The sequence below is a fragment of the Artemia franciscana genome, chromosome 16 (genome assembly GCF_032884065.1).
Source record: "Artemia franciscana chromosome 16, ASM3288406v1, whole genome shotgun sequence".
NCBI classification, from domain to species: domain Eukaryota; kingdom Metazoa; phylum Arthropoda; class Branchiopoda; order Anostraca; family Artemiidae; genus Artemia; species Artemia franciscana.
The window spans coordinates 11,066,966-11,083,828 of record NC_088878.1 but is presented as its reverse complement, the minus strand read 5'-3'; the positions used below and the strand labels follow the sequence as shown (position 1 = coordinate 11,083,828).

Sequence of the window (16,863 nt, the reverse complement as noted above, 5' to 3'; positions counted from 1 at the left end):
CTGATAAGTAATATTAATTAAACCTTGACACTTGAGGTACAAGATTAACCTCACATGTTACAAGAACTATTACTCTGAAAAAAAGCAGGTCAGTATCAGAATTCTAGTTTCTTGTACGATAGCAGAGAAGTTAAAGTAGATGAAGAGATGATGTTATACAATAAAAATCCCTCAAGTGGACAGCTTCATTTACCCGCAGCATTGGGAAATCAGAACTTCGTGAGAGGAAGTAAAGAGCGAAGTCCTGAACAAAGTGGTTTGTAAAAAAAAGCGTGCGTAGCTTCTTTGACCTCAGGTGGCTTGGTGCTACAATGAGGTGTTATTAGCAGGAGTCTTAGCAGTAAAAATTCAAAACACTTAATTTTACAGGGTGCGACAAGAACGACTAGGAGGAGCGTGGTGTCCCAACCAGCCTACTATGCACGAACCAAGTGATTGGCTGGAGGTAAATCTGAAGATCACACATGTAATAACTAGCTTAGAGACACAAGGGCGTTTTGGGAATGGCCAGGGCCAAGAATACGCAGAGCATTTTATGGTTGAGTACTGGCGAGAGTCACTTGGAAAATGGACCCGCTATAAAAACTACAAAGGAGAAGAGGTACTTTTTTTACACTTAGATCAATGCTTTAAATTTCCCAGGAGAAGACAAATAGTATCTAGCGAGAATGAAAGCAAATTCGCAGTGTGAATTATGCAGGGCCATGATGAGGGATTTTGTTGGGGGGAGGTAGTTCCAAAAACGGTTTTGTTTGGGTATTTCCAGGGATTTTAATTTCACCTGTATTGTTAATGCTAATTTATGGGTTGGATAGATAGTTTTGGGTAGAGAGCTTCAAACCCACCCACCCACTCGATTCTGGATACACCTCTCAATTTACGGTGTGTAGCTTATGTCAGATTGATACGAATGTTTTGTGGAGGCGTCCAAGAAGGTTCTGAAAATTACGCGTGCCTCGTAACTCCCTATATAACAATGTACTTCTCTTAGAATGCTCATTCGTGTTAGACATCCACGCAGAAGTTTGTTTAGAGGCAAAGGAAAGGCTGAATTTTATAAGCTCCTCATGTTCGTCAAATACACAAAAACATGCAAATTAAATGAGACTTTTGGAACAGACGTCTGGGACGATCTTAAGCATCATAGTATTTAGGGTCCTGTGAATGCATCTGAATATGCCCGATAAAAATATGTTTTCTTTTCTATAAATTTTAATGTGTTAAAGCGGCTAAGACTCCTGAGGATATGTAAATAAAGTTAGGTTTTATTAGGAGTTGACGTTTCGTGTAAAAAATCTTTGTCGCAAACACAGAAATACAAAAAATCACATGTTTGATCTTATAAAACTCCTCTCGAAATCATTTAATCAAAATTCGTTTCTTTAATGCCTCTAACCAACTAAAAGTACTATATACTGATGAGACTTCTTACCCCCCAAGTGAAAATTAGCAATATTATCCATAACTGCTATTGTTAAATCCGTATCTGTGCCGTTATATTGTACCGTGATGAGTCTACCTCCATGAATCATCTACTTTGGCGTCCATACCCAAATTTGGTCTCTAATTTACATTGAAAACATGTTATACTTTGTCATTACTATGCAGGGATAATCTTACATGACATAAACCTTAGTTGACAGATTTTTTTTTTCCTTTTTTGATAGTATGACATGGTTTTGCTTGTCTACGAATTGCTTATTAATAGAGAGTTTACATCAAACAGCTTACAATGAAAACAACGTTAAACATTAGTAATAAACACTTAACTTAAGAATTCCGCGCTGTTTTTCATCAGCGTCATCACTGTGTGCGTGAGCTACAGAGGTCAAATGACAATATTTTATACTGTAAAATTCCGTAATGGGTTGTAACTAGCATGTTTTATGGATAGGCTACCCTGAAATCAGTTTGCAGCGTTTTGTTTAACCGCAAAGAGTAAGACGCCAAAGTATTTTTTCTTTGTCTTTTTTTTTATGTTCCGGTAGAACGGATAAATTCATACCCCTGTAGAAAATAACCTCTTCTTGCTTAAGTATTTAACTAGTCAATGGTTCATTTTGTCTGAAGTGTCGAAAAAACTTCTGAAAATAGAAGAATGTCGTTTAGTCCCTGACCCAGGTGAAATTAAAGTCTGTGTTTTTTTTTTAGTTAATTATAGAGTGAAGTTAAGCCTATATTTTAATCTTTTATCGTTTATCTTTGTAATAATTGCCTATAAACAAAGAACAGCAACATTGACAACTCTTGTACCGAGTCTTATTTTAGGTTCCGACCTCGTCACATGTGCTATATGAGCTCTTGGCTCTTCCAACCTCGTCACAATTGCCAAATGAGCTCTTGGCTCTTGTTATTTAGCTTGATTAATCAAATAAGATTTAAGTCTAATTTTAAGCCTAGATTTTTAATTCTTTAGATTTTATTCAAAATAAGTCAAGACTTGCAAAATTGGGATGTATAGAGAGGGATATGTTCAATCACATGGACTGAAGTTCTTGCATTATTACTGGTCTTCTAAGGGCAGAAGGCATTTTATACTTATCTTGTGGCGTGTATCGTGAGCGTATGTATAGGCATTGGTCATTCGTGTGAGAATTCTTTCTTTATTGTCTTTAAATTAAATTAAATAAATGTTTTTTTTCGACTACTTTTAAAACAACCTTTTCAAGATAAAATTTTCAAAGTTTCTTTGTTAAGATAAAAATAAAATAAAGGTAGAAATGCCAATCAAAGAATAGTTTTGTAGGTATTGGGGAATGGATGTTTGACCAATGAATTTTACAATCCTGGCGTTTTTGGTGTTTCAATGGTTAAAAGCTCGTGAAACTCTATATTTTGAAGCTTTGAAGCCTCCTGGCACCTACATTGGATACAGCCAGCAGTCTCAAAGTTTTTGGGAGAAGTCTAGTTTACCGTAGGCTATGTATTTGCTCACTAAAATTCAAGTGGAACTAGGCGCTATTTATGGAAGGTAGGATATATTTGGATGTGAAGTCTACCTTTGAAAATCTGGTATCCCCTGTCGACTTAGCCCACGGTACTAGCTTCATAAAAATCAATTGAATATGAACAGGCTTGTGCTGATGTCAGAGAAGGGGCGTATATGTTTAAAAACCGTTTTTTCTGTGTCATAGTGACCCAAGGTACTTCCTCCAGAAGATTCTAGCCGATGTATAAAAATTACATAGTTTTTATGTTTAAGAGTCGGTGATAGTTGGGGGGAGGGGTTTACTATGGGCCACACTGTCACATTACACTTAACTTTGTCAAATTAAACTTTTGTAAGATTTTGGCGCAAACAAGGTGCAACATACCTAACTTTCTGCAAAAAATGATTGGCGGGAGGGGTGATGGAGTGTCCACGGTATCTTGTGATTGTTCAAGGATAAGACCTTACATGATTCCAGTTTAAACAAGGTATTACATGACTTAGTGTCTCCTGAAGAGTAAGCGGTGAATAGAAATCCAAGGGGCTGCCGATGAACTTTGGTTCTTCCATCACATAGACTGAAAATCCTCTGTTTTTGCCCAGCCAAAAACTAACATTCCAGAGCCGGACCTAGGCAGTTTTATCCCGATTTTAGACTAAGAACGATTTTGTGAAAAATATGGACCATTTGTTGGATTTTTTGCCCTTTCAGGGCGTAGCTCTGCTGCATAGATTTTGCTCTATTCTGCTCCTCGTCAAAACTTAGCTTGCTTTTGCACCAAGTCGGTTTTGAGCTTGGACTTAGTTCCTGTGTGCACCGAATATGTGTGTACTTGTGTGTACCGAATGAATATGTGTACTAGAACAAAGTTGGTCTACAGCAATACTGCAAATTCCGCACTTTGTTCTCACCTTGTTTTTCCGCATAGTGAGTTTGCAGCTTTGGCGTCTAGCCTGGGCTCATAGATTTTGAAAATGTCTTTTTGTTATTTTTATTCAACAAATCAGAAAAAAAACACACCCTCCCCTTTACATATCAAAAACACTTCTTTAGTATCTGTACTTAAGAAACTCTTTCCCCCCATTATTTTTTGCCCCCACTCCCCAGGTACTCCTGTGATGACTTTCAAGGAAAGTCCTGACCAATTTCAAGGAAAAACCTTTCTTCCGTCTAATCATACAGATTGAAAAAAAGATTTGCATGATTCCGGTTTTGAACAAGATGTAACCTGCCATCTTTCTGTTACAAGTTTGATGGTTGGGGTCCCTCGGATAATTTTCATTCGTTTTAGGCTCATGTTCTGTGGTAATTTCAACTTTTTATTCTACGACTTTTGTGGTTCAGGGGTCATTCTTAATGAATTGGGACAAAATTTAAGCTTTACGGTAAATAGCGAGGTACTGACGAGGGGGTGAACCCCCTCATATATGTAATAAAAACATGAGAATACAAAAGTTCGTTACGTAAACTAATTTATAAGTTACGTATATCTTTTACTAATAAAAACAGTCGTAAAAAATTAAAAGTTCTAGTTGCCTTTTTAAGTAACAAAAAAATTGGAGGACAACTAGGCTTCCTCCCCCGTTACTTTTTTCTCAAAATCATTCGATCAAAACTATGAGAAAGCCATTTAACCAAAAACAATAAACAGGCAAATTTCGTTTTAATTATTCAACTGCGGAGAGGCAAAATCAAAACATGCATTGATTCAGAAACGTTCAGAAATTAAATAAATAAAAAACAAATTGTTTTAACTGAAAGTAAGGAGCGACATTAAAACTTAAAACGAACAGAAATTACTTCGTATATGAAAGGGGCTGCTTCCTCATCAACGCCCCGCTCTTTACGATAAAGTTTTTTACTGTTTTAAAAAGTAGAGTTGAGAGAAATAGTCAAACTTTAGCGTAAAGAGCGGGGCTTTGATGAGGAACCAGCCCTTTCGTATACGAAGTAATTTCTGTTCGTTTTAAGTTTTAATGTCGCTCCTTATTTTCAGTTAAAAAACTTGTTTTTTTTATTTAATTTTTTTAATGTGACCTCAACCTGCTGCTTGAGCTCATGATGTCAGTCCTCACGGCCTATTACATATCCATATGGTTGAAATTTGGAACTTTTTTTTCTATTGTTTAATTATAACCGTGGGTGTGTTTTTTTTTTTTTTTTAGTTCGCTAAATATGGCTTTTCATTTACCAAAAATACGCCTATTAGTACACCAATCTTAGAGACTTCATAAACTAAACAAACGTTAAGGATGCGTTTTAATTAGTCCCTTTTCTGTGAGCTTTCCACTACCCTTGATTACGCCTTTCGGGCATATCGTACAATGTTAGCTGTAATAATAGTGACTTTTTGATAGTAATGATGTTGTAGGAAGAGACTTGATTAATGTTTAAGGAAAAACATAACTTCTTACGGCTGGTTTCAACTTTCTACTAATGAAGTCAATTAGTAATATTTGCCGACTTTTTACGCTGTCTTTGATCTAAAACCGAAAACCCAAACCAGATGTCAATATATTATTACATATGATATATATATATATATATATATATATATATATATATATATATATATATATATATATATATATATATATATATATATATATATATATATATAGCCTTTTTTTTTCTAGATTTTGCGTGGTAATATAAACACTTATGCACCGGTTAAGCAGGATCTTGACCCTCCAATTTTTGCAAGCAAAATCAGATTTTTTCCGCACAGTCATCATGTGAGGATGGTTTGTATGAGGGTGGAACTTTATGGATGTCATTGGAATGGTAAGCTAGTTGACAATTAATTACAATAAATAGAAAATAACAGTTACTAATCTACTTTTTTGTTATTTTGACATTTGTTGAATATGAGCATACAATTTTCCTTCACTGGATTTGGTGTTCCTACTGTTTATGGATTCTCAGTGTTTTCTGCTTGCTAAAAACATCTTTTATTAGTATTGCATACTAAAAATCTCACTGTCACTCTCTCTCTCTCTCAACGTACATATATATATATATATATAAATAAGTTGTTTGTTTGTGTGTTTGTCTGTCTGTCCGCATATGACGTCTGAATTATTTCATCATATACCAATTCAAAAACGAATGTATTCAAGCCGAAGTAGCTGAGTTGGTAAAGCGTTATGTTCCAGATTATAGGTCCGAGAGGTTCCAGGTTCGAACCTTGGCTTTAGCATTAATACAAAAGAAGAAAAAAAACTAAAAAAGGTAAAAACTACAAAAAAAACTAAAAAGAAAATACTTAAAAAAACTAAAAAAGCTAAAAAACTAAAAAAAACTAAAAAAAGGTAAAAAACTAAAAACTAAAAAAGAAAAAAACTAAAAAGAAAAAAACTAAAAACTAATAAAAAAACTAAAAAAAACTAAAAAAACTAATAACTGAAAAAGAAAAAAAAACTAAAAAAAGGAAAAAAAATGAAAAATAAAGGAGAAAAAGAAAACTAAAAACCGGGACACAGGGAATATAAATGACGACCGGGACACTCAAAGATAAATTACAGACCGGGACACCGGAACAGAAATGACGACCGGGACACCGGGGCACAGGGAATATAAATGACGACTGGGACACAGGGACACAACTACAATGGGGATGTCGGGGGCACAGGGGGATATATAAATGACGACGGAGACACAGGGAGTGTTCGATTAGCAATCACCATCAAACTCAAGGGCAATCATTAGAATAATGAGGTAATAGATCTGAATATGGATTGTTTTTCCCATGGACAATTTTATGTCGCATGTTCAAGAGTCGGTAAACCTGACAATCTATTTATATGCACAGACAATGGGACATCGAAGAATGTTGTATATTCGCAATTTTTACATAGTTAAAAACATATATATATATTTTTTTTTTTAATGTGTTTGTGCTGTTGCATTGGTGATTTCTCTTTTCATGATATATATATATATATATATATATATATATATATATATATATATATATATATATATATATATATATATATATATATATATATATTTATTAATTTTATTATTTATCTATTGGAAAACCCGTCATACAAAAAAAGAAAAGACGGAACAGTAATCGAAAGAAAAAAAAGAAGAAATACATTCTGAGTGCGAAGAGAAACACTTCAAAAAAACAACAAAAACTTCTTAACTTCTTTCAAACTGCACGGTATAAAGTGATTACACAGACATACAAAAATATAAAGTTTTCAACAAGACGGATCAAAAGAGATAAAGAAAAAAACGAAAACCAACAAACAACAACAACATAAAAGAAGAGGCGGAGACTACTGAAATAGTCCAGAAAACCAATCCTGGGTGGTCATATTCACTTTTTTATTGTTTTTAGTTATTACTCTAGCTACTGCAATGTTTGGGATAGCAATTTTAAACTGACGGAAGATTTTTGAGTTGCTTTGCCAGGGTTGAAGATGGAGAAAATATTTTGCAAAACAGAAGAAGATTGAGTGTTTTTTCTATTATTATATTTATATATCTGCTCTTTACGCTGGAATTTGAATGTACTATAAATATTTATCATTCTCTCAGTAAATTATAGATTGGATTTTTGATAAAAGGGTGTTTAAATTTCGTATTTTATTCTAATTTGAAACATTTATTTAATCAATATTACTGTTATGTTGTTGTTATTTTCGAAGATAAAACTCTGTGTTGATTGAATTATTTCATTTTTGACATTTTTTCACATGTCTGATCAAAAGTTTCTTGAAAATCCCGGCTAATCATCACTTTTCACAAAAATTGTCATACAAATTATGCAAATTAATAATTTTTTGTTTTTTTATGTTTCAGAGTTGTAACCTTTAAGAAATCCTCATTTCAAAAGATGACTGCGATTTAAGTTGAAAAAATCAACTTACTCCGGTATCAAACAGTTCGTGGTAACGAACTGTAGTAAGGAGCGACCCGGCTCAATAGGAAACGAAACTCTAAAAAACGGAATTTTGATGCTAAAAGATACATCAAAAGAATCGAATTTTCATGCTGATTTTAAATATATAAGTTTCATCAAATTTAATCTTTGTCATCAAAAGTTACGAGCCTGAGAAAATTTGCCTTATTTTGGAAAATAGGGGGAAACACCCCCTAAAAGTCAAAGAATCTTAACGAAAATCACACCATCGCATTCAGCGTATCAGAGAACCCTTTTGCAAAATTTCAAGCTCCTATCTACAAAAATGTGGAATTTCGTATTTTTTGCCATAAGACAGATCACGGGTGCGTGTTTTTTTTTTTTTCCAGGGGTCATCGTATCGACCAAGTGGTCCTAGAATCTCGCAAGAGGGCTCATTCTAACGGAAATGAAAAGTTCTAGTGCCCTTATTAACTGACCAAAAAATTGGAGGGCACCTAGGCCTCCTCCCACGCTCATGTTTTTCCCGAAGTCAACAGATTCAAATTTTGAGATAGCCATTTTGTTCCGCATAGTCGAAAACCATATTAACTATGTCTTTGGAATGACTCACTCCCCCACAGTCCCTGGGGGAGGGGCTGCAAGTTACAAACTTTGTCCAGTGTTTACATACAGTAATGGTTATTGGGAAGTGTACAGACGTTTTCAGGGGGATTGTTTTGGTTTGGGGTGGGGTTGAGGGGAGGGGGCTATGTGGGAGGATCTTCTCTTGGAGGATTTTGTCATGGGGGACGAGAAATTCAATGAAAAGGGCGCGGGACTTTCTAGCATTACTATAAAAAAAACAATGAAAAAATAAACACGAAAAGTTTTTCAACTGAAAGTAAGGAGTAGCATTAAAACTTAAAACGAACAGAGATTATTACGCATATGAGGGGTTCTAAAAATACTTTAGCATAAAGAGCGAGGTATTTAGGAGGAGATAAATACCTTGCTCTTTATGCTAAAGTATTTTTAGTAATTTCAACTATTTATTCCACGGCCTTTCTGATTCAGGGGTCATTCTTAAAGAATTGGGACAAAACTTAAGATTTAGTGTAAAAGGCGAGGTATTAACGAGGGGACAAACCCCCTCATATACATAATAAAAAATATAAGAGTATAAAAGTTTGTTACGTAAGTTAATTCTTAAGTTACGTATATTTTTTACTAATAAAAACGTTCGTTAAAAATTAAAAGTTCTAGTTGCCTTTTTAAGTAACCGAAAAATTGGAGGGCAACTAGGCCTCCTTCCCCACCCCTTATTTCTCAAAATTGTCTGATCAAAACTAAGAGAAAGCCGTTTAGCCAAAACAAATTAATATGCAAATTTCATTTTAATAATTAATGTGCGGAGAGCCAAAATCAAAAATGCATTAATTTAAAAACGTTCAGAAATTAAATAAAAAAACTAGTTTTTTAAACTGAAAGTAAGGAGCGATATTAAAATTTAAAACGAACAGAAATTACTCCGTATATGAAATGGGTTGTCCCCTCCGCAATCCCTTGCTCTTTACGCTAAAGTTTGATTCTTTGCCACAATTCTACTTTTTAAAACAATTAAAAACTTTAGCGTAAAGAGCGAGGGATTGCGGAGGGGACAACCCATTTCATATACGGAGTAATTTCTGTTTGTTTTAAGTTTTAATATCGCTCCTTACTTTCAGTTTAAAAAACCAGTTTTTCTATTTAATTAAAATGAAAGATCGCAAAGATTGTTCAGTTTTCGCACCTCATTGTAAAAATCACATTTTTGCTGCTATTTTCATATTTGACGGGAACCAATCATAAAAGTTTTTAAAAATCTAATAATTGCTTCCTTTTTAGACGGTATACTAAGCTATTCTATGCCACAAGGAGACCAAAGGGGATCGAATTGGAATTTCTATGACTCGTCATATGATGGATTCTGGGATGGATCCTTCCTTAAACAAGGTCTGGGGCAACTAACGGATGGTAGACTTGGCCCCGAGAACTTCAAGTCTACATTTTACGAGCGTGATAAAGGTAAGCTACTTTAATGAGACTATTCAAAATAAAAATTACAATATTTACGCAAAGAAATTAAGATTGAATAATTACTGGGTTTAACCTAGCCAAATGACTACCACGACTATGTTGAAAACTATGCTTTTCCCATTTTAAATATAGCTACATTAATTTTAAATTTACTGATCAAAAGCTATGTTTACATTTAAAGTTATTACGCACCGCAATTCATTTTGTCACGCGCTTGATCTTGACCGGTGACTTATATTACCAGAGGCACTTTTATTGAAAGGTATGGTCATAGAAATTTAATAGGAGGCTTGTTTTATTAGAAATAGGAAGTTTTGGTGTTCTTTTTTGGGGCGAAAATGACTTTAGATCATCAAGCCTTTCTGTCTGCTTCTTTTTACTACCTTGACCCCGTGCCATCACCTGATATCGAGTCCAAATTATGACATAGCCATTTTATTCAAAGTAGTCAAAAAATCTAATAAAGTGCCTCTGGGAGTGATGTTCCTCCATAATTCCTAGAACAGGGACCATGCATTTTGTGAATTGGCTATATTTATGTATCAAAGTTGGTAAAGCGGCACATGTTCAATCTTGTTTGTCAAATTTGCGTAAAACTTTCAGTAGTTGCTCTCTGGGCTAGAGAATAATAGATATTGTCGGAGGAGGATATTAAAGAGACCAAAAATGGGCCAAGAAGCTTCTTATTCGTGATTAGTTTGAGACTTACAGCTGCAAAGAAAAATGTACGGTAAAAAAAAGGGTACTTCTTTAATCGGGTTGAAACTCATATCTTTGAGTCACCAGGCTATGGTAACTGCAATCCACGAATAAAAAAACCTAATACGGAAATTGTCTACCCCAAAAGGAGGTCTGTGAAATTGCCGACGATTTTTAGCTGGATCAGGAGGCCACCAGATATGAAATCCTGCAATGGTCTGAAAAATTTTCTCCGCTTTTTGCCCAGGCAAAGGGGACCAAACATGTTGTTAAAAAGAGGAGGGTGTTAGGGGGTCTGAAAGTAGGTAAAAAAACATGTTGCCCTTTTGAAAAATGACTGCTGCAGTTCTCCGGACCAGGGGAAACCTATTGTAAAAAAAATAATTTGAGGACTAGGTCTTACAAAATGAGTCATTTTTTCATTGGCTCCCAATTAAGATCCTCAATTCTTTGAGCAAAATATTGGTTTCCTTGAAAAAGGCCCTAAAGAAAGCCTACGTACTTTCTTTTCTAAAAGTAGGTTTGGAAAGTATCAGATATATTTTTTTTTTCGATCCGTTTTAAAGTTATACGTAGACGGGGATGAGAGAATCTTAATCGAAAAAATGGAAATAAAACAAAAATCGAAAAAGGGAATTTATCAATTCAAGATATCAAAAATAGGGACAATATTTTTCTCTGTCCCCCCTATTGTCCACCGTCCAACATAATAGGCATGAATCTCGTGCATGGTCAAATGCAAATTTTTCTTGGAAAATACTTTAGGTTACCTTTTTTTATACGAAAGCTATGAAATTCTCCGTCGGAACAAAAACCATGCAAGTTGAATTTACCAAGGATTTAAAGCGGCTCCCAGTCCTAAGTCTTCGCTACTCCAAGAAAAACCAATAGAGCAAATACTTGGGACATAATTCATTTAAAACTGAAAACATAATTTCAAAATACAAAAATTGGAGATGATTTGCACTGCATCAGTAACCGATGCCTGGAAATAGACCTAATATTTGTTTTGTCTCTGATATGCTGAGAACTTACAGGGAACGTAAAAAGGGCCAAGTAGACCTCGATTCTAAGGAAGGATTTTGAAGTTTGGTTGCATCCATGTGCAACACCTGGAACTAGATAAACAAATTTTGTTGTCTCCGTTTTAAGTTCAGTTCGTTTCATGATTACATTTATTCATTCATAGTACTTTCTTTTCGCTTGAGGTTTGAATTATTATATGAATTAATTTCTGCTCGTCTTAGGTATGGATATAGCTTTTTTCTTTTCTTTGAAACATGTTTTTTTGAAATTTTTTTTCATAAATCAATCTGATAAAATTACTGGTTTTGTTATCTTACTGCAAAATATGAAAAACCATGGGTCATTCATCGTTAAGACGACAAGCGAAAAAAGAGACAAGCAACTTGACACCAATTCACAAAAATGTTTGGGGGGGAACAAAATGTATTTTTCAAGATGTAGGGCGAAGGATAATTTTTAAATTAAAATCCCAAAACAAAAGGTAAATTTGAAATCTTAGGGGGGGGGGCAAAAATCTAAGTATAACACCCCTTATAATTGGTGCCACTAGTGATATTTGCTAGCTAGCTTGTGGATATTACCTTTCTTTTATATATTTGACTAACGGAAAGCAAATCAATATTCACGAGGGGCTAAGGATCCTCTAGAGGTAAAAAGGCGATCGTTACATTTCCCAGACTTCTTGTACGAGGAGTTTCTGGCTAGTGGGTTTCTGGCATCAAATTCGAATTGGGGCTTGAAAATAGTCTACAGATTTTTCCTAGTTTCCTCTATTTTGGTCGTCAATACCTTCATGAGATAAATAGTGTTTTCAAACTTGTTTTCAACCATTTGAGATTTTCACTAGACATTCCTACAAGCTAACTTAATTTCCCGTTGGATATTATATATCCAATGTAACTGGCGCCTAACGTAACTGGCATAACGGGCACCCACCTTTGATACTTCAAATTAATCTGGAACTTTCCTACTAAGGGGTCTATTCAATCAATGCCGTGAAATATGCTATTAAAAAAAATCAACATGTAAACAAGCTAGTAGAGGCTGCAGACTCCCCAAATTATATGCTACTAGATCCTACTAGCGATTAATTTGAAAAAAAAAAGTTTTCCAAGGGAAGTAAAGAGCAAAGTTGAAATTTAAACAAACAAAAATTGCTTCTTCACAGCCTATCTAATCCGCATTAATGAAAATAACACAAACGAACCAACGGATTATGTTTCCCTCTGTTTCTAGGATTATAGAAAACTAGCGCCTTACTGAAAACACAAACGTCAAGTTTAAAAAACAGGAATATTTATTCGAGAGTCAAAAGTGAGTATGTAGCCTGAGAAAAATAAACTAATCTTTAAAGCTTTTCATAGTCTTACGCCAATTGTGACATCAGTAACTTTCAGGATACAATTAAAGTTATCTTCAAAACATAAGCGTAAAATTAAATAGTTTTTTAATAACCGCAAAGTCATTGAACCGCATACAGAAATATTGGATTGATTTATCAGATTGCATTTTGATCTCACCAGCTATAATACCAACAGTGAGTATTATGTAAATTGTAAGAAATATGCTTAAGTATTACTTGAAATGAAGATCAAATAAGACATAATAGACTTCCCTTCCTCTTAATTACCGCCGATAGAAGGACGTCCCTTCCTCTTAATTACCACCGTTAGAACTAGCACACAAGCTTCATCACAGAGTGAAGTTTTAAGGTTAAATTCAAAACTGTTGATTATTCAACTTTAATTTTGGGTAGATTTTTAGTTGAAAAGTTTTTAGTTTTAGTTAATTTGTTTTCGCAATAATATTTCATACTTTCAAGATGAGTAGGCGATTTAAGAACTTACTAAGAGGGTTTGGAGGGCGAGTATGCGTGAGGGATTCTTATAAGCCTCTAGTTAAGGGCTTTGGACCATAATATTTGCAATGGTACCGTTTTATGCTTTCAAACTCTTCCACTTAAGAAGTGGCACCAAATGTACCGTTTTTAGTGCAATATGGCACTTATGGATGGTACAATTGATAAAAAGCATGTAGATATGAGTAATAGCTGTAAAATAAGCCGTCCCGGGAAATGCTTTGAAATATGAGTGCATCACATTTGCAAAAACGGTGAATTATCTGAAAAGTAATCATAAGAAGGGACAAACCATGATTGAATTAAAAAAAAATATTAAGCAGGAATCGAACGCATGATCCTATATTTGAAGTTCAGTGCTGTACTAACAGAACCACACCTCTAATAATCTAATTTAATAGATTGGTATTTGTAGGACTTTAATTGCTTTAGCTTATTAATCAGGCCTGGAGGAGGAAAATGCAGGAGGTGTCCTAGCAAAGGTCCAGTTAAAGGTTTTGACCATATTACAATGCTACCGTTTTATACTTCCAAGATTTTCAACTTAAGAAGTGGCACCATAAGTGTTGTTTTCAGTGATATATCTCACTTACAAATGGTAGAATTGATAAAAAGTGCATAGATATGAGCAAAAATTTTCACAAGACCCATTAAACATCACCCTAAAAAGTTCTGGTAGCCCACTAGCTTCAGCTTTTCCATTTGAGACACGGTATCAAAAGTGCCCTTTTTAATGTCATTTGAAACTTGCAGATGGTGGAATTTATAGAGAGAACGTAGATATGAGCAATATTTCTTTATGATCTCTCAAAAATCTATCTACGATGTCCTAATAGCCTACTAGCCCCACCCCTTGAGAAATGGCATGAAAAGTACCTTTTTTCGTGCCATCTGGCGCTTGTAGATGACAGAATTTATATAAACCACTTTAAACGTCTCTATATGATGTTTAATAACCCGGTAGGCCTAGAAAAAGAATAAAAAAGACCGTTTAAATATCCTTCAACTTTTAGTTACTATGGGCTGGGGTTCGCTCTATACTAGAATGCAGCTAATGCTTCAATCATGACAAAAAATTCATTGCATATTCTCCCAAGAAACTAGCTAACATTGATATCTGTGAAATCTAATAGATGGTAGAATTTGTAAAAACTAAGTAAATCTAAGCAATGGTTTTTAATTCAGCCATTAAACATCTATCTACTATGGTGTGGCAGCCTGCTAACTTTGCAGTAGCTGACTGGTGAGCAGACGATTTATGAAACTTACTAAGGGGGCTGAGAGGGGGAGTGTACGGAAGGGGTTATTGTAAACCTCCAGTTAAGGGTTCTGGAACATCACTATTACAATAATACCTGTTTTGTACTGATCCTTTCCACTTTAGAAGTGTCACCAAAAGTTTTGTTTTTTTGTGCTACATCACACTTGAGAAGGGTAGAATTGGTATAAAGTATGTTGATATGAGCAATAGTTTTCAAATGAGTCTAAACATAACTTTTAAAAGTTCTGCAATAGCCCCAGCTTTTCCACTTGAGACATGGCTCCAATAGTGCCCTTTTTAGTGTTACTTGGAACTTACAGATGGTGGAATTCATAGGACCAACGTAGACATGAGCAATATTTTTTATATGAGCCATAAAAATTCTGTCTATGATGTACTGGTAGCCTGCTAGTGCCAGCCCTTGAGAAATGGCACAAAAGTGCCTTTTTAGTGCCATATGGTACGTTCAGGTGGCAGAATTTATGAAAAGCACGTAAATATGAAAAATAGTTTCTGAATGAGGCATTAAGGATCTCTCTATGATGTTCTGGTAACCTGAAAATGGTAACCATTTTACCTGGTAGAAACTTTATGTAGGGATTTCCTGTAGGGGGAGGGAATTTTCCGTTGAGGGGGAACAGGAATTCCCAACTTTATTTAAAGAACTATCGTAAATTAAATTTAAAAAGAATATTTTTTCAACTAAAAGTCAAGGGCTACATTAATACTTAAAACGAACAGATATTACTACATATATGAGGGAGCTGCCCCCTCCTCAATACCTCGCTCTTTACGCTTAAGTTTAACTTTTTTAAATACTAAACACATTAGAGTGAAGAGCGAGGTATTGAGGAGGAGGCAACCCGCCTGATATACGTAATAATTTCTGTTCGTTCTAAGTTTTGATGTTGCTCCTTACTTTCAGTTGAAAAAACTTGATTTTTTTCTGTTTTTGTTTTTTAATTCTTGCTAAAAGTTTGATCAAACAATAAAAGGGTCCTGATGAGTTATATATAAAACTATAAGGGTGAAAAAAAATTCAAAAATACTGAAATGAATTGATACGAATTATTTTTGAATACTCATAAGTTTAGTGCTTAAAAGCTAAAACTCTATAAAAAAAATAAAATTTAATTTCCATTGTATTTGCTTATAACAAAATCCAACGTCAATTCTTCCAGTACCAAATGACAGTAAAGGTAGTTCACTCTCAACTTGAAAACGGTGATTTTTAAATATTTCAAAAAGTTATTTCTCAGGTCTTTAACTCTTGTATGATAGTTATTGCATACCGAATGCTTTCATGGATTCATAACATCTTGCAAATAAATATTTTCTCTCGCATTGCTCAAGTGGCTAATATTAAACCCCACTCTTACGCTTCCTTGAGTGTCTGCAATATTTTACACCTCCTTTCCATTACTCTTATAATTTTTTATGGACCATTAATAATTCTATCCAGCTTGTGAAATCAATCATTTCCACCTCACGGAAAGTCTCATTCTGAAAATGAAGGCTCTTCTCAGATCAATTCACCAATTTATTTTATCCGTTAAATAATCTCACAGAAAAGCTAATACGCAATTCTCTAAGAGTTCAGTCAATATTATTTGACATCAATCTTCCCTTGCTCGTATAATTATTTTTTACGGAGAATAATATTCCCGTCCATTTATTTTATATAGATCATTTACACCTCGCAGAAAGTCCCATTCTAAAAGCAAATTCTTCTCTAAAATTTATCCGCATTTAACAAATCGCAGGGAAACTAATACAAACAAAACTCGTTATTTAAGAGTTCCTTTAATTTTTTTTTCTGTGGAAGAGTTGTCTTAAATCGTTCAGCATCGGACAAGGGGATCTTGGATAATGTAAAGTAATGGCTTCTTAGGAACCTTCTAAATACTGGAGCTGTTTTTCTTTTGGAAATGCGGGGCATGAACTAAGAAATTGTATAGATTCTACTCCCGATAGATGAATTAAGTTTTAGATTTGCATGATCTTGAGAATTCTGAGGATAAGGGAAAAGGTATTCTATTTCAAGGTTTGATATTCTATACATTGATCTGTAAAAAAGGAAAGGGGGAATATTTTAATAATTTTACAGACAGCAGAAATGTAGTTTTTAAACTCATCAATTGAAATATTTTTCTTT

The 16,863-nt window shown here is 34.4% G+C and overlaps 1 protein-coding gene across 1 annotated transcript in view; it reads left to right on the top strand.

The window, feature by feature from the left end:
- The window catches only part of LOC136037067 (discoidin domain-containing receptor tyrosine kinase B-like), a 184,432-nt gene that overhangs the window by 61,180 nt on the left and 106,389 nt on the right, over nucleotides 1-16,863 (top strand). Inside the window, exons 4-6 of the mRNA XM_065719504.1 lie at nucleotides 370-601; nucleotides 5,567-5,714; nucleotides 9,673-9,852. Coding sequence (XP_065575576.1) covers nucleotides 370-601; nucleotides 5,567-5,714; nucleotides 9,673-9,852 — 560 coding nt within the window. The remainder of the gene's footprint in view (nucleotides 1-369; nucleotides 602-5,566; nucleotides 5,715-9,672; nucleotides 9,853-16,863) is intronic.